The sequence below is a fragment of the Cryptotermes secundus genome, unplaced genomic scaffold (assembly GCF_002891405.2).
Source record: "Cryptotermes secundus unplaced genomic scaffold, Csec_1.0 scaffold174, whole genome shotgun sequence".
Classification (NCBI taxonomy): Eukaryota; Metazoa; Arthropoda; class Insecta; order Blattodea; family Kalotermitidae; genus Cryptotermes; species Cryptotermes secundus.
In genome coordinates, this window is record NW_019734351.1 from 896,404 (window position 1) to 915,555 (window position 19,152).

General features: G+C 36.4%; 2 protein-coding genes across 2 annotated transcripts; one reads left to right on the forward strand and one right to left on the reverse strand.

The window, feature by feature from the left end:
- Positions 1 to 578: 578 nt before the first annotated feature.
- LOC111868787 (DNA polymerase delta subunit 3) lies at positions 579 to 10,636 on the reverse strand. Its single transcript, XM_023859760.2, has 9 exons — positions 10,511 to 10,636; positions 9,771 to 9,969; positions 9,627 to 9,682; positions 9,068 to 9,322; positions 6,040 to 6,199; positions 4,228 to 4,341; positions 1,819 to 2,194; positions 1,486 to 1,671; positions 579 to 1,270 (listed from the first exon to the last, which is right to left on the reverse strand). Exons 2-9 carry the CDS (start codon positions 9,864 to 9,866, stop codon positions 1,050 to 1,052), a joined length of 1,464 nt encoding a protein of 487 aa, XP_023715528.1. The 5' UTR covers positions 9,867 to 9,969; positions 10,511 to 10,636; the 3' UTR covers positions 579 to 1,049.
- A 295-nt stretch (positions 10,637 to 10,931) lies between these two features.
- LOC111868788 (leucine carboxyl methyltransferase 1) lies at positions 10,932 to 19,122 on the forward strand. The gene is made up of 5 exons (XM_023859761.2): positions 10,932 to 11,338; positions 11,422 to 11,605; positions 12,049 to 12,290; positions 13,669 to 13,778; positions 16,109 to 19,122. The coding sequence occupies exons 1-5, from the start codon at positions 11,141 to 11,143 to the stop codon at positions 16,305 to 16,307; spliced, it is 933 nt and encodes a 310-aa protein (XP_023715529.1). The 5' UTR covers positions 10,932 to 11,140; the 3' UTR covers positions 16,308 to 19,122.
- The last annotated feature ends 30 nt before the right edge of the window (positions 19,123 to 19,152 follow it).

Sequence of the window (19,152 nt, forward strand, 5' to 3'; positions counted from 1 at the left end):
TTGAGAAATATGATTCAATTTTAAACTGTCAGATATTATATCTGCTGGTGGCAAAAGTAAGGGACAGACTGTCAGTAAGTAAACCATGAAATTATCATCAAACTAAACCACAAAACTAAAATACCAATTACCAAACCTCAATTTATTTTACAGTACTACAAACTGAAACAATGATGCTGAAGATTGGTCCAATGCCATGGGTTCCTGACTGCATGAGGAAATCCATAAAATTAGATACAAGAATGCCTTATATGCTGTATAATCTGACCCATTCGTTCTACTTGGTTGGCTTAGAAGTAGCCCCTTCCAGCCCAGTATCCTCCCCTCCTGACACTACTACCAGTATAAATTCCTATACTCAGCAGGTAACGAGTCCTTGAAAAAAAAACAGTTGAAATGTATATAATATGAAGTTCTTTTCAGTCCCAAGTTGTTTGAATTAATAAGAAATTGTACACATTCTGACATATAAGAAGTGTGATTGCAGTATTAGCCAGAAAATAAATCAGTGAACAAACTCTGAAGTGACATAACAATACAGTTTCACTGCAGTATAAGTAGGAACAAAAAATACTGTAAAAGAACATATAAGCCAATTTTATTTGTTCCTGTCCAGCATAAGAAGTCACATATTTATATATACAACTCATTACATTTCTAAGGCATAAGATTTAAAATCTTTTTTCAGCAAAATCTTCACAACCTTCTACACTGTAGTACTGTCACCATTTTTTTTACCTGGTACAGTGAATTTGTTCAAGTCCACTAAGATAAGGGCTGTCTGATGCATACAGGTAAAAACAGGGCCTCAGTTACAGTGCATCACTCTCCTCCCTCCTACAAAGCAGCTGCAACCACTGCCCTGCTACTTCTTGTCATACTTCTCCTCACATACAACCCGAAGTCCAAGTCTAAAAAAACAGCCTGTAACTTGACAATGACTTGTTCTCAATCTTGTACACATTCAGCATTCAATCACAATAGTTCAATCAACATAAAGGGCATAGCCTCAAAACAGCATAAATACTAACTCGAAATACAGCAAAAATTCAGCTGATTTTCTTGAAGAAATTCGTGAGTGTTGCCTGCTTAGTTTTTTGTCGTAGTGACTTCTTCTTAGCTGGAGGTTCCTTACTGACAGCTTTTGGACTCTTAGGTGTGTCTGATTTAACTGGCTCGCAATTTTCTTCTGGCTGCTTCTTTTCATTTTCATTTGTTTGCTCTTCTTCACTGTCTGTACAACTTTCAATTACATATTCCTTGCAGGTCACTGCAACAGCAAAAAATTACATCACCAGATAATCACTACCAGGTCATACACAAACCCATTTCACATCATCAAATTTAGCATTTTAAACATACACAAAATGGTTCATTCAAAGATAGTAGTTATTACATACCTCCACAAGTTCGCTGATCCATCAGAGACCAAGTCAAAGAAATGGCCTGCTACATAGACTTTCGTAATGAGAGATCCATACTTACACATGTAACCATCTTCTTCCATAAATGTCTTATCTTTCATCTTGCGGACACGTTTACGACCCTTCTTCAATTCAGCCTCTGGAGTGGGTGGTATCACATCATCTGTGTTACTTTCATGTAGTTGTGGAGAAACTTCAGGCAATGGAGATGAATCAGAGGCCTCTGCATCATCCCTGTCAAGTATATCTGCCACACACAACTGCAAATTAACCCCCAGCTTACAACTAAAATAGTAGGCCCATACAAAAATTAAAATTACCTGTAACTGACAATAATTACCTCTGAAAAAGACTTCAAACACACATGTAATCTACACATTTAGCTTCTACTCACCATCACCACTGCTGTCTTCTGAATCTGAAATAACAAGAATTCGCTTTCGTTTCTTCGCTGGGAGCAACTCATTAGTGTCCATATTTATACTTTTACCCTTTCCACCTTTCTTCTCAGTTTGCTTCGTGATATTACACTTAACATTCTTTGATAATTTAATTTTACTCTGACTGTCTTCTTGTTTCTCTTGGTGACTTTTCGACGCACGCTTTACCTCCTCTTTGTTACCTTCCGAATCTTTTGAGCTTAATCCACTTGCACTGTCTTTAGAAACGGAGACCTTTGGCTTTACTGGTTTCTCTGTCTGCTTACTGAAGAACACACTGCTGCCATTGCTAGCTTTTGGCTTGGCTGTCAACGTTTCTGCAGCTTTAGGCTGTACAAAAGACGCAAACTAATGATAATGGAGGTAAATAACAAAAAAATGTAAACAGTGCTCTACAGATAAAATTCAATCATGTAGTACTGAAAAGACAAAGAATTGTCTAGATTTATGGAATCAACACATGGCAGAATTCAATGAAGTTCAAAACTGTATAATACTGTGAAGGAGCTACTGTGGAACGCAAAATTCCTACAAAAATGCAAATTATAAATGTGTAAATGTATAACTCTGTAAATCGGTATGAACACATGGTACTGAAACATGAGCAATCTAAAGTACAGTAGAACTTGGTTATAACGTCATCAAAGGGACCTAAAAATAGTGTCGCTATAAACAAATGTCGTTTTAACCGAAATGGGCACTTCCACGGTAGCCTTATGTTAGTCACGTAAAAATCTACCAAAAACCGAGTTAAAATGTTGCATTTTTTAGTGAAATACGTAGTTAAGTACAGACTAACGTAACATTAACGTGGAATTGCCCAAATGTGTAATATCAAAGACATATTACAGCGCTTTTCACTGACAATACACACAATATTTCACGAATCACTTTAACTTTCTCTTCAATGCTTAAAACTTTCCTTTTCATTGCCATGTTTTCGCTACTGCACTTCTCTGGGTTTAGGCAGGAACACTATAGGGTAAGTAGACAATGTGAGGTCCTGTTAGACGAGATTCTAGGAAAGGAATGCAGTTAACAACCTGCCGCGTCCTCTTGCACTATTCACGCAGTCCCACCCCACACCCTTGTTTTCACATAAAACCCACGCTTCTCTTGCAGCCCGCGGTCGTATTCTTCCAGGACAGTCACGTCAGCAAGTAGAGAAAGTGAGGGTGGGCAGACACATCGAACTTTCCCACGATATCAGAGAAATTCAGGAATGAAAATGACGTTACATACAAGGTTGATGCATTTGTGCATGTCGTACTAGGCAAGGTATAAAAATAGTTGCTTTATGAGGAATTAGTTCGTACCATTGAATATTTGTCGCAATAGACAAGGTGTCACAGAAACCGATGTTGCTATAACCAAGTTTTACTGTATATTAATGAATACCAGTGGGCACAGCCCTTCCTGAGAAGTCACTTGGCTGGACAAGAAAATCTTGCCCTTTATGAAATCTGAGAGCCCAGCACTAGATCCTATTCAGTTCATTTCCCAATATCCTACATCTTCAATTTCCATCTTAATTCGACCTTCCAATCTATGCTTAGATCTCCCTAGTGGTCTCTTCCCTTCATGTTTTCCAAACAAAGTTTTGTATGTAATGTTTATGTTCACAAAATCAAACAGAAAATAAAAGTAAAATACATGCTATTGATATCAAATATATCATAAGCATCACAATAAATGGAAGACAGGTAGAATTGGGAATAATTCAATCAGAATGGACGGGTTTGGCTGCTTAAAGGAGTCTCACAGGAACTTATCAGTGGTTTGAGGCACTGATAAGAGGAAAATAACAGGGATCTTGAAGGACTTTTCATCCATCAACCAATTCCTTAAAGAAAACGACGAAAGAAAAATTTAACAACTGTACATAATTTAACAATTACAGATTCAATATTTTTCAAACCCTTATTTCCAGTACTCTAACACTATTCAAGTCTATGTATCCAACACCACTGAACAACATATCACAAAGGACTGACAGGAAGGACGAGCAAACCATGTATGTCTAGCCATACACAAGGATAAGGTCCAAGCAAGATGGAGCAAGTGGTAATGCTTCAATATGTTTGTGAGATACCTAGTTAAACCTTTGTGGTATACGGACTATTCTGACCAAGATTTTTCATGGTTCTCCATAGTTTCTCCAAACAAATGCTGGGCCAAAACCATAAATTAGGTCACAACCACTTCCTTCCTTTCCAATTCATTATTCATTAACTATCCTATCATATCTATATCTATCCTACCCTATCCTATCATTTGACACTACATACCCCAATATACTAATATCACTGATAAACATGCCATAAGTAAATAATAATAATAAAGAAGCCGAATTTTTAACACACCTTTTCATCTTTCATATTTTTACATGTCTGTGCTGCAAACATGGCAGGTATAACACTGTTCTTTAATTCTTTCTTTGAACCACTTTCCACCTTGGATGCATCTCCAGTAGCAACCTGTATGAAGAAAGGTTAATTAATTTTACTTAAAAAACAGAGTGACATCTGGTGGTAAACTTAACGATATTTAAAAAAGATGGATGGTATTCTGGTATCAAACTTTAAAACCACCTCCCTCCAGAGCTTAAACAATTATCTTATGACATCCCTGGATTTAAAGTGGCATTAAAGAAGTTTCTTATCACCAATTCCTTTTACACTGCTGAAGAGTACTACTGCTGGAATAAAGATTGATCCCTCATGTATATTTAAATAAACACCGTTGCCTATTGCTAGGATGCAACAGACTATGGAATAAAATACATGGGAAAAAGGTACTATTACTGTTGTGTTATAGGTGTATTATATATTAAGAAATTAGATTTTATATGACTATATTAAGAGTCTTGGTGGTCTCTTGATCATATAACTAATTTTATATGTTATTTTAATATATGGAATCTACTGTTGTACAGTAGTCTTGTTGTATCGAGTATTTAAAATTTTTACGACTATCTGATTATGTATGTATATTCATATATTATATTGTACTGCTGACTTATTTTATATCTGAGGCAGACGCCTCCATGGATTTTATAGAACTGTAAATAAATGAATGAATGAATGGTTTTATGTGGAGAGTGCGATCAGGTTAAAATGAAAAAGCAGAAATAATAAAATTTGTGGGGCTCTTCAGAGTGGATTCCATATATCAATTGTACTGCCTGTATTTAGGTGAGGTTACAGAAGAAGTGAGAGTAAATGATACAGTATCGCATATTATTTAGACTTCAAAACAAATGAAGACTTTAACAATAGAATTATTTAATTTTGTGTGCCCAAGAAATTAATAAGTACAATTAAAATGTATTTAAACAAAACCAACTGTAAAATTCATATATGTATGTACATGTCCCTTACCTTTCCTATTCAGAAGACTCTCAAAGTTTTATCACAGTTTGCATCTCCACATCTGTTTGGCTGCTCAATCTGTTCCCTCACATTATACAAACAGAAGGTTCACCACTATCCTGTATTTGCTCACATCCTAGTTAGGGTGATATTACCCAGCCATCTCTTGAAGCATGGGTTTTAAACCAAAATTCTAAACCAAGTTTTTGTGTCCCCAATATAAATACAAATGTCTTGATCATTTCAGCCTTTTTGATTTAACTATAGGGCAGTAGATCAGAAACACCTGGAAAGTTTCGAAATGTGGTGCTGGAGAAGGATGGAGAAGATCAGTTGGACCGATTATGTGAGAAATGAAGAAGTGTTATTTAGAGTCAGTGAGCAGAGGAATATCCTACATGAAATAAGAAAACGGAAGGCTAATTGCATTGGTCATATATTACGCGATAACTGCCTTCTAAAAGAAGTTATTGAAGGAAAGATAGAAGGGCGGATAGAAGTGACCAGAAGATGAGGAAGAAGACGTAAGAAGATGCTGGATGACCTTGGGGACAGAAGAGGATATTTTCATTTGAAGGAGAAAGGTGTAGATCGCATCAAGTGGAGGAACTGTTTTGGAAGAGACTGTGGACCTGTCGTCTTTGACAGATTACAGATGAATGAATGAATACAAGGTGAAAAACATAAATCGCTGGTTAATACAATTTTCTTCATTCCCAACTTACTTCAGTACCTGAGCAATATATCCCCTAAAACCAAAAACCACATCAACTCATAAATCTACAAAGAAGGGAAAGGGTTTACCTCCTTGTTGTTTAGTGCTTTTGCTCTCTTATTTACTGAAGGGCCTGTGGGCCACTGTTTTCCATCCACAGCAGATGTAGCAGCTCGAGCCTTCTGCCTCAATCTTTCAATTTCCTCCTGCTGCCTAAGAACTGAGTGGCTGCATGTGATAGCACTCAGCCTGGCACAAGACACACTATTAGCACAGTACAAATTAACACCACACAATGAACTGTAACACAGTAATAAACAAGACTCTCCACAGAAACATATTCTGAATGACAAGAGAACGGTTTAACCCACAAACCACTCTTCCAGGAGCTGATATGGTTCATGCCATGTGGTGCATGAAAATGCAGAAGACTGAAGTCACATCATTACAGAAACTGTCCAGTATCATTCCTCAAGATAGAAATTACTAAATGAAGAAACATTATCATGTGTACCCGCTGCTAGGGGCCATCAATGTTACTAGAACAGTTTGTGTATAGATTCTCAAAAAAAAAAAAAAATACTGATATCCCTGTATTTGTTTACACAAGTTAGAACATTTAAAATTAAATTACTGTAACTGGTAGAATCTTCTACAGTCTTACATTAAGATGTGCTATGTGATTTCATGACATCGTGACATGTCAAGGTAGCACATGGATCATGGCAATCATGGAAGTAGGGAATGGGTCAGAAATTCAAAATTCAAATATGTTTTCTGTATTTTGTATAAATACAAGCAGAGGAGTTGTACAAAGCTAAAAAGCCAAAATATTATGAAAAACTTAAATTCTGAAACACTGGATGCAGATATATTGCCTTATTTCTTTAACTACATACATACCATTCATGTACAATGATCTACAGTGACAAAATCAATCAATCAATCAATGTGTCACATTTACAGGTTGTAACCTCATTGCCCTCCAAATCCAAAATTGATAACCAGCATAAACAATTTAGGACTCTATGAAGAATATATAAATATCTCTCATGTGTTGCAATTCAAGCCAAGCAAATACATTAGAATCAGCATATTTAGGACAATGTTATAAAAATGCAAAGGGAATAATTAGACATATTGTGTGAAACTCTGATTTATTATATCTTTCTTCCAGACAATATTGATGTGTGTAATTAACTAACTTTGACAATCACTGAAGTGGCTGTACGCAGTGTTAACATGAATAAAACTTACTTGCTTAACCTAGTCTGTAGATCATTTATCACAAAGTCAGGGAAACACCCTGAAGTTAATGCCAATCAAAACATGCCTTGAAGACAAAATCATGTATTTTATCTCAGCCAACCACCCACATAATTACCATACCGATGACAGTAAAGGGGCCCAAATATAGGCATAATCAAGGATCTTCCTTCTAGTGCCCAAATCTTGAATAAACAATTCTAAGCACTCTACCTGTTAATTATATAACCATTCTTCATTACAACATTCAGCTATTATTACAAACAGACATTCGGATCAGCTACAAGCAATCACCCAATTACATGGGCTGTGTTGGATAATAATAGCAAAGAATGCTTATACTACACACAGCTGTTAACTACTACCTTTTAGTTTAATTCAAAAATCTATACCTGCTACCTCAATATTGTTTTTCTTTATTTTTTACAATACTCCATTCAAAGGGCTTAGTTTATGCTTATTTCTTTGATATACAAAGTGCTGTACCATCCTCTCTATGGTCTCTCCTATGTACAAAGAGAGACTGGAAAAATCATCTACAGTACCATTTAATGACTCTCTCAGGGAGTGGCTATTCTTGCAATAAATGAGGGTTACACAAAATTACATCAATAAATTGTTCATTTTCTTACAATACTTATGGCACACAATTACAACAAATTAATTTCAATATGTAAGTAAACAAACACAGAAAGACTACCAACCAAGATTCATACCAAGTGTGATACCACAAGCAATGTACTTCAAGTGCAGGTTCAATATGTGACATCACTCACCAAAGACTATGGTTGCATGATAATTTCTGACAGAGAATGTGAATTTCAACTGCTGTTTTGACCACATACATACTAAACTGAGGTACAGGTTCTGGCAGATCAAATGTTTCTTATATTAAATGCAAGATATTTACCAAATAAAAAATTCAGTCAATATGAGAAAACAATATATTGTTTATATTGACCCTTGGATGAGATCAGAAAAAAATATTCACTAAATAAATGATTTCATGAAATACAGAAACACCAAAGAGGAACTTCACTGAATTTTGCACTGTAGCATCTCAGTGTTCTACAGTCTGTTTTCAGAAATAGCTGACATATCTGGGGTGGTTTCTTGACAAGGAAACTTGAAGTTACCCTGCAAACACAGTAATTTTACAGCATGGTGACAATGTACTTTAGTATCTTGAGAACTGGCCCATATGGCATCACCAACCACTTCTTGCAGCATTTATGTTCAATTTATGCTTATTAGGCCAACAGAAATATATCTACAACTAAATTCAACAAAATTAAACTGAAACAGAATAATTTCAAGTGAATTGAAATTAACTTTGTTCTGATGTAATCTACCTATCAATAAAATATGCATTTGTTGGTGAAATATAAATTGAGGGAAAAAGTTTTAACCTTATGAGTAAAGCTGGAATAGCATACCAGTAAACATTGACAGGATATTTTCCAAGGAGGCCAGGGGTAAAGCAAGAAAATCTGCTTATAAATTTATGTTTAAGTCATTTAAAAATACTTTTACAGATCACTCTATGCTTTTCAGTCTCTGTAATGGTATACAGATGGCGCCACATTTAGAAATAACTTTGATATTTCCTTATTTCTTCAATTTTGTTTTACCCAAAAATCAAGGTGCATATGCACATGCCTGGCTTGTTCCCCTACCACCACCCATGCTGATAACAATGCAACTATGTTAAAACATTGTGCAAACAAGAACATGACCACCAAACTCTATAAACCGGCCCTCCAGAAGTAACTCTTTTCTAGGCATGGAGACAGCTTCTGCTAATAGAATCCCTTTAAGTTCTCTGTCCCTGATCCTCCTTGATAGACTAACCTTTTATCATCTTCATTTTCATCTCTCATGTGCACATCTACTGCATACAGAGCTCCCAGGTCTGGTAGAGTCCTTGCCTTCTGAACACTATACACATGTTCTGATGTCAAAGCCTTGAACTCAGCCTTTGCTTTCTCCAGGTCTTCCTGACGAACGATCTGTATTTTGCATCCTGTTCCATCACACAAGACACCTCCAACCAGGTACGTTAGGTGTACATCGTCCTTTTGCTCTGTAGCAAAAGTGTACAGTAACCTGCAAGATTCATTACTTCAGCAAAGGTTTAGGGCTAGACTCTAGACTTTGTGTGCAAACTGGAAAGCAGAAACTAAAGCGTGCTAGCCTGTGTCGTATAACCTATATTTCGACACGGTACTGAACAAGGCCAGTAAACCCGAGAGTTTTTAGTGAGTGACACTACATTTGCGTTTTCTGCATTGGACCGTGCATACTGCAAACAAAACCTTCTATAAATCTATAAACCTTGTACGGTAATCAAGCATGCTCAGGCCACCATCTAACTTACGGTCCGATCACCTCCTCACTGTCACGTACTTACTGCTTCGCTGTATTTACATGGATGTCCAGATTTTTACTCAGCCATTTGTAGGTAACCTAAAACATACGTGACATTTTTGTATCAGTATCTTAAATATTATGTCTTCTAGGGGAGCATGCAGGTGAAAGTGTACATTTAACTCACAATTTTATCTTCATCCATAACATATTCTTCAATATTTTGAAGATAAAGTCTGAGACTCCCAACATCCATTTCAACCATTGCACCCATTCCGCCCATTCTCTGCTCGAACGCGCCAAATTGCACTCAGCAGCTCAGCAGTGCTCAGCAGCTCAGCACCTCAGCACTACACGCATGTGCAGTAGTATATCGGTCTTCATAGCTAAAAACATGGACAAGTATGTAGTAAATTCAGATATTCATAACATTTATACGAGACAAAGATTCGAAATACATTATCCAACGTATAAATCAACCAGGACACAAAAGGGAGTATCTTACACTGGGATTAGAATATTTAATAAATTACCACATAGTATAAAAAATTTATCGCAAGATTTAAATATTTTCAAATATTCCCTTAAAAAATTTTGCAGGTGGGCTCTTTTTATTCTTTAGATGAGTATTATGAATGGAAAACAAGGGATGATTGTGTTAATTATAGATAAATAAAACAACGCTAGTCATTTTTAAAACTTTTATTGTAGGATACCTATAATTCTTCAGATATGCTTTTACTCTATTATGGACAATGTTAATATGAATTTTATTATGATAATAAGTTGCAATGCAAGTGTTATATGCATGTTGTATTTAAAGTATAACAATGTATCATTCATTGTATCAATAGTTATTGCAACAATGATTGTAAATACGTTGTAATATCTTTATGACGTTGTCCTCTGGATTAATATTATTGTAACCTGGGCTTTGACGTGTTCTATATCTGGAGGCGCTATCGCAAAATGTAGATCTGATGAATAAAAATAAATTGAAATTGAAACTGAAAAACAAATACGCGCACAACCACTGCTCAACTACGCACTACAATACAACACAGAAGACGACCACCGACAACCGATAACAGTACACAACCAAAACATAAGTATTAGTTTGCCGCTACAACCTTCGTAACTTATTGTAAAATTAACAACAAGTTCTGCTCTTACAGATAATGTGACTTTGTAATAATAAAACTGTGTAAAATATACACTAAACTCACATTCAGTAATTGCCATATGATGCTGCCAACATTAATTGTACTGTCACAAAAGGTCAACCAACAAAGTAGAAATAGAAATAAATTAATTGATATAAATGTATGTGCTACAGTAACAGAATTTAATATTAATCATCCATAACCTTAGTAATTCAATTCTAAGCTTTTTTCAATGAAGCGATTATCCGGTATTATCGTTTTGTCAAATGGTGGCAATGGTCATATTTAATATGGCCGCAGTGGCAAAGTGTAGTTGAAACTGTGTAAAATAATCATAGATTAATTTTTGTGTCACTAGTCGTAAGATAGTTGACATCCTTGTATTACGAGTTCCATGGCTTGCAACGAAGGTGTACAGGCTACTAATGACGATGCAAGTGAATGTAAACGCTGTGCAGCTCAGTTGGGTTATTGGGAAGATCGGTATATTTCGTTATTTGTACGCGCGGGAGAGAAAAAACCTCCGGAAATAAATCGTGGATATTATGCAAGGGCAAAAGGAGTAGAAATGTTTATTGATAAATTTTTAAAGGTATGGTGTTTGTTAATCTTTTATGCCTCTGTTTCACAATCTCTTGGTTTCGCCTTTAATCGACGCACTTTTACATGTTCCAGAAAAGTGGGAGTGAACGTCAAATTGTCAACTTGGGATCTGGCTTTGACACTTTATATTGGAGGCTGAAGGATTCAAATAAGAATGTAACAAATTTCGTGGAGATGGATTTTCCCAGTGTCACTGCTAGAAAATGTTACTTAATAAAGAGAAATAAAGTACTGCTTGACAAAATACACGTGGAAGGTTCTGAACCCTTTATATAAATTTTAGTTTGTGTGGTATATTATTGCTTGATATAGTAAATGGTAGAAGTAAGTCTAGACATACTTATTCTGTATTGGACAATATACGAAATTTTATAGGCTACAGTGTCTTCATCCCAGTACCAAAAGGAGGTGAGTGGTCACCCTTTATGCACTGACAACTTTGTCAAGAAGGATAGAGCTTCTAGTATTTATTTCACAAGCATGGAACAAGCCGAGAGCTGCTCTAAACAAAATGCTGTGTAGAAGAATCACAGCATTCATAAATGTTTAATAAAAATTACAGACTGCAAAGTGGCACATATTCATAACCCTTTCCCTGGGCTTGAATTTGTGTTTTGATATGTCCAATGTTTGATAGAAGTAGATAGATGTAGTACAACCATATAAAGCTATCACTAAATTGTATTTTGGACTTTTCAGATGGAGAAGTACGGCTTAGTGCCACAGACCTGCATGCAGGAAATTATCACATTGTTGGGGTTGATCTTCGCAACCTGCATGAGGTTGAAGTGAAACTAAATGAATCCGAGGTGAAATTCAATATTCCAACTTTGTTCTTAGCAGAGTGTGTTCTGGTCTACATTGATGCACCACAGGTGGAGCAGTTGCTTAGCTGGATAGCAAAGAAGTTTGATTCTGCTTTATTTGTTAATTATGAGCAGGTTTGTAGTTGCATGTTACCCTGCTTGTCTATGAAGGTAATGCAGCTGGCCCTTCTGACTGTTTAAATATTTCATATGACTTAATCTGTTATGTAATCAAAGATTACTGTGATGGTATGTAGTTTTGTAGGTTCACCCCAATGTTTTGAAGGAATCTGCTGCTTCCATCTTCTGGGTAGAAGGGAGTGACTCTTCTGTCTTTAAGATGGAGGCAGCAGGTTTCTCTGAAATATTAGTACTCTTCTACCAAACTACATAGTAGCACATCAGAAAAGACATCTCCATAGTTACTACTGTGAGAACCTCAGATCTCACATATTGTATAATCCTTTTCAGGTAGAATGATGTGTTATTACAGAGTTGAGAGAGATGTGATTATGTAAGTCAACAGGGCATGCAACCTTAAAGCCTCATATTAGAGAGAAAGCTGAACAGTTTATTTCTGTCATTGAATAGGTATACAGTGTTCAGTACCCGAGCTGAACTTTTGTGTGTTGTCATTATGCACGAAAGATGAGGGAATTGTAGCCTGTATGAAATATCCAGAGTACTAGAATTTTGCAGTTTTAGCTAGTCAGATGCAAATCATTTGAACAACATACAAAGTAGATATCACCCTTGTCAAAGGCTTTAAATAGTTTCAAAGGTGACAAACTCGATTCTGAATCATCCACAAGCATTGAACAAGTGTGTACCACCATGGGAATTATACTGTGAATATTTTAGCAGGTTTCATTCCAAAGACATACACATCTCTTCGACACTAATATAATATTCAGTTATAACCCCCCCCCCTGAGTTAAAAAACTGGCCACTGTGACTTGGCATTTAAAGCTTCCCAATCCAGTATAATGATGGTTAATGGTGATTGCTTGTACATACTGTAGCATGTACAGCCATTGCTATGCAAAGACTGTGAGATGGATGAATAAACGACGACCATTTCTAGGCAGTGGATACACAAACACAACGATAGAGTTACTGTTGGAAATGGTGTTTTCTACTTAGTCCATGAAAAGGGGTTATAAGGAAGATGATAGGGCAACCCAGTCAGTTCTGCAAGGGAGGCCCAGGAGATATAGCTCTGTAGTTCAGTTGTGGGATATTCGCCAGACATTAATGATGTGAGCACAGAAGCTGAAGAATCTCCATCGTTGAAAGCTGTTACCAAGTAACGATCAGTGAAGACATTGCAGGCTGGAGTAGACTTAATGTGTAGTGATGTGTAAAGTGTGGAAATCAGTGAAAGTGCTTGTAGTTCTGAGTCCTGTGTATAAGTGATCAATAAATCCATTCACGAATCCAAACCCGTGTCTACAGTCACACACATACACATGACAGTAATTTTGGTGTTGTAGAGATATACACATTGTTGCAGGTAAATATGGGAGACAAATTTGGAGATGTAATGTTGCGAAATCTACGAGCACGTGGCTGTCCATTGGCTGGAGTGGGTGCATGCCAAAATCTCGACACACAAAGACAGAGGTTGGTGCTCCAGTCACAGCTATTTATTGTACTAACATAAGAACAAACGCTATATTTGAGGAATTTCAATGTAGTTTATTCAGTAGTGAAATAATCACTTGGCCTCGTAAACTAGTTTTATATTTTTTTATGATACAATTTTTTCATTCCTTCCTTTTCCTTTGCTTGTCTTTATTTCAATTTCTTTCTTAGCCTCTTCTGTCTGCAAGTGCAGCCATTTTCAGGGCCATAGGATTTTGTTCCTTTTACACTGCTCCAATTGCTTCACTTGTAGACCTAGCCCTTCTGCCTTCCCTACATCACTGACCGTTTTCCTGCATGATTTACTCTTACACTGAAGATGGAGGCACCAGGTTCCTCTGAATCTAGCAAACTGCATGGTGTTACATCCCAGATGACAATCTTCATAGCCACTGCCATTGAGAACCTCAGATATTGTTTCAGTTACAAACAGAACACTATTAAGATGGATCTTAAGGAAGTAGGTACTGAGGATGAGAGGTGGCCAGCACTGAGTCTGGATCATGTCTGATGGTAGGTTTAGATATAGCAGTGATGAACCTTAATGCTGGTTACTTAGTTTAATCAGGAACAAGGGAAATAGAACTTAAGACAGCTAAATTTACTTCACCTTTTTAAACATGGCATTGCAGATCTCTACACAGAATAGTGTTTTGTAAGATATGACTCTCACAGACATTAATGGTCGCATTGTAAGAAGAGCAGTATAAATTTGAACAAAATCTGGTAGATAGGTTGCAGGTTATGTTAGTTTAAGGAATCCATAGTGATGAGTGTGCTCCTGCAACGTGGCTCATTGTTGGAGGTGTGAATATGTTAGCAGTCACTCGAACAGGGTTAATATATTAACACCGCTTCACTTAAGGAAAGATTTTAGCTTCTGGCCTACAAATCTTGCTTACTGCCATTGTTACTCTGCTGAGGAAGACTGAAGAACATTAATATATTGGACTTCCTATCAGGGGATTCTAACTTAAAATAGCTGGTTATGAATTGTGCTGAGTTTTGTTTTTCCTCAGACCCTCCAGGCAGTTGCTGGGTTGATCACAACTTTGTTCATATTCTTTTTAGTTAATCATATATCATCTACCAATCTCGCTGATCTTAAATACCCAGCAGCATTACACAACCTACAGACTATTTCCTTTTATTGCTACTGGGGTGGGACTAAGTCCCTTGTACTGCGGCCACTTCTGGCCTATTGTACCAGCCCCAGATGATAGGTGAGGGTGATTGTGGAGCAATTGGTGGAATGAAGATTGGCAGGGGAAACCGAAGTACCCGGAGAAAACCTGCCCCACCGCCACTTTGTCCACCACAAATCCCACTTGACCAGACCCAGGATCGAATCCAGGCTGCCGCAGTGGGAAGCCAGTGACTAACCGCTTGAGCTATGGCATGGCCTAACCTACAGACTAACTATGATCATACCGCTGCTTATCTTTAATACGTGTCTTTACATATTAAAGATAAGCAGTGGCACGCACACAGGGAGCCTACACAGAATAATACCTGAAAAGTGCTGAAAACAAGAAGTAGCCGCTGCAGCACTATAGACAAAGGGCGGGTATCCATGAGAATTTTAAATTTTAAAATTTGAAAAAATTTTAAAGAAATTTTTAAATTGGAATTGAAGATTTTAAAAGTGACAGTTTTTAAAAATCAAATTGACATGTGTAGGTTAACAAAGATTTTATACTTATTTTACAGATATCAGCGGTGAGGATTCTAATATATCGAAATCTGTCAGCAACGGAGAAACGAACAATTGGGAAGACTAGTGCTTTTTAAATTTTAAACTACGTGCAGTGTAGCAGCTACGTGAGAGTATACACCTGATGATGGCCATTTATGGCCGAAACATGTAGTGTAGAAGAAAAGAAGACGAAAGAACTACAATAAACTTTTGCACTTAGGACAGAGTTTGTGTCATATCTATTCACAGGATTACAATGATATTTAGTTTTGAAGGTCTAACATTGAAAGTTGGTAGGCCAGTTTAATTTTTGTAAATATCCTTCAACTATAATCACTGTTTTACTTTAATCTCAAATAGAGCTTACAAAGGTTCTCAGAAATGGCCCACCCTTTAAATAATTTTGTGTATCTTATTAAGACTGTAATAACATAAATTGAAACATGTTCCAATATGGAGCTTATTTAATGAATTACATTAAATCTGGAATAAATGTAACTGAGGTATGTAAAATCACCATATCACATTTACTTTAATCTTTCCACCCTTTCTTAATTTTTGGTATCATGAATATTATTGTAGCTTTCTGTGATACCGTGCCATTTTCATCTAGGTTCCTGACAACTGGGTGGAATGGGTCACTATCATGGGACATGGTGGAAGTATATGCCGCACTCCCAGCCAGTGATCGACAACGTATTGAACATATTGAATTTCTGGATGAACAGGAGTTGCTCATCCAATTGTTCCAACATTATTGTATATGTATTGCATGGAAAGGAGAAATGTTCTCCAAAATTGACATCACTTAAAACGTTAATAGACGTGTTTAGACACGTATCTCATAATTTTACTGTTTCAGTGTGATCTGTTATTGCATACGACAAAGTGTCCTGATAACGGAGCCATGTTTTGTCCCCTCTTCTCCCAATACTTAAAGCAGCATTGCAACTGGCTTTCTCTTCATTATTCTGAGACATCATACCTAACTTACCTATGATAATTCTTTAACTCTCAGTCTTTATTTTTCATTTTCAGAATTGTAGAATGTCTTTATGAATTCATATGCAGTAAGCAATTCATCAGACTACCACAGAAGCTCAACCATTTGCCAAAAAGGGAAACTTATTTTTTTGACAACCTTGATACTTCAGTGACAGTTTAAGTGACTGAAGTATTGGAGATTGTTACCTAAACTGTTCTCTTTCAATACCATACCGAAAAAGGCATCACATAATCTACAGACATAAGTGCTGAACCCTCCAAAGCAGTAGTTCCTATGTGATCATTCAGAGAATTCGAGATTCACTTGCACACAGAGCCAAGGTGGATTATTAAAAGTATCAATGTAATATTTTGTTAACAAATTTATCTGTTTACACATTGTAGTAGCCTTACTATTACAGTTAAAGAACTAATAACACTGAGACTTGTATTCAGAGTAGGTACCTGATTCAAATCTTAGCCAATTTTCTATCTCTCCTCAAGTTTTTCATGGGTTTCCTCAGTATGTTAAGGTAAAATAACTATGGGATAGTATGTCCAAACAGCCATCACCGCTCCCTTCCAAATCCTGCCCATTAAACAGCATTATTAACTTAAGCATCAGTTGTAATGCTCTTAAAACAGCTTGAAATAAAACAACAGTCTGACAAAAAGTAACCTTGGAACTGAGAAATTCTTTTCTTTTCATTGGCTCTGAAAGTATTTGTGGACCAAGGTTCTACCACTCTTCAGTGCCAGGTCACTGTGGTACCTGTTGTTTTCTGGGCTGCTATTCAAACATTTTTCTGTATTTGAATATAAAAATGTGTAAAACTTGTAGCTCTTGACTTCATCATATACCTCACTTCTTAAGAGATGCTGAGGCCAGAAATGTTTATGTTCAACCTATGCCTTCATAAGCCAAGAAGTATGGAAAGTTGCGACTGGCATAACTAATTTGAAATTGATTATAGCTATTTATACAATCTGCATTTATAATAAACATCTTACTCCTCACATGTGCTTAAATCTTCTTTACAAAGCTTTCTGAACCATCTGAAATCTCTTCTGTCGCTCTCATAAGAAATACTGGATGTGCAAAGGTTAACTATGCAGACATTGTCATAGTGTGATATCTGTATGAAAATACATATTTATTGTCACAGGTTTCACTGTTATATCCTCAGCTCTTCTTCTTTGTCTACCATCCACACACATTAAGGTGAAGACTGTTCCAACTCCACAGCCATTTTTTAAGCTCTCCTCCTATGTCTGTACCCACATTATTTGGAGATTATGTATTTCAACCATTTCCTGATTTGGATACTTCAAAGTTGGGGAAGAACCTTTATTAGATTATATGGCACTGAAGTTGTAATCATGTATGTTGTGGTAGGCCTGCAGGTTTAAGTAATTTTCTGTTTCCATTGTCATTTCTATACTGGCACACTTTAAATGTCTGATGTTCATCAGTGTCACTGGCAAGTGCTCTATGCTTTGTCAAGTCAGTATGATTAGCCAGAACACAGCAAAATGAAAATAATACCAACTTTAACAAATCAGACCATAACTGTGGTTTCTGTTGTGAATATTTTATAAAACAGCATGCAGAAACCTCAGAGCAACGTCTTCCCATATGTCATTATCATGCCAAAACAAACATTTTGATAGTTATAATCACTGCACAAACAAGAAACTATCTTTCAGAATGAGTAACTATGGTGGTATTTCTTACAGTTCACAACTTATGAAATGTTTTAATCATCATGTACATTTACTTGAATGCTGTAAGAGTTGAATGTTTTTGTGGAAAAACAAGTAAATCCTGAATCATGTATGGTGTTCTCTGACCATATTCACATTATTTGCTGAATAGTAAGAAACTTTCCTTATTAAAAAGTAAAACATTTAAATCTATTTTGTAGCAAACAAACTCTGATTATATATCACCTTATTTCACAAAAGTTCACCTGAAATATCACAATCAAAAAGTCCATTACAAAATATTATTGGACATGCTACAAGACTATTACTGCACAGAAACACAGATTTTAATTTTTACTTTACACTTACACTTTTAATTACATAATTCTCACACGTCCAGCCCACAAACCTGATCTTCTCTCAGCCTTTATTCAATGTCTTGATATGAATCCTAAGACAAATAATGATGGCCTTAAACAGAAGTAAAATCCATGCCACTCTAGTGTAGAAAACCAAAATTAACAGCTATGGGGATTCGTTGCGCTGACCACGTGACACTAAAGTTGGCAGTAACTTCACCGACAAGTGGTGGTCGCTTGGTCGGTATAGTTCGCTTGCAGACTAATGCCACGGAGTTCGTTTTTTATGATCCATTCCACAGCTCAAGCCATTGTCAGCTTCTCACCACTGAGCTATACATTTAATCTCGGTACAGTCCATGTGCAGTGTGGCACTGGGGCAGGTTTTTCTCCAAATACTTCAGTTTTCCTCTGCCAATTATCATTCTACCAATGCCCATTCTATTATCTGTCAGGGCTGGTACAGTGGGCCCATCTGCAGTCTATGTACTAATGTATAGAATGTGCTTTTAATGTCCTACTGACTTGTAATGATTTTAACCTCAAAAAGTGCTGAAATACATTTTTAGTGTGAAACATATTCCTAATGTCTTTTAAATTGTTGCATTAT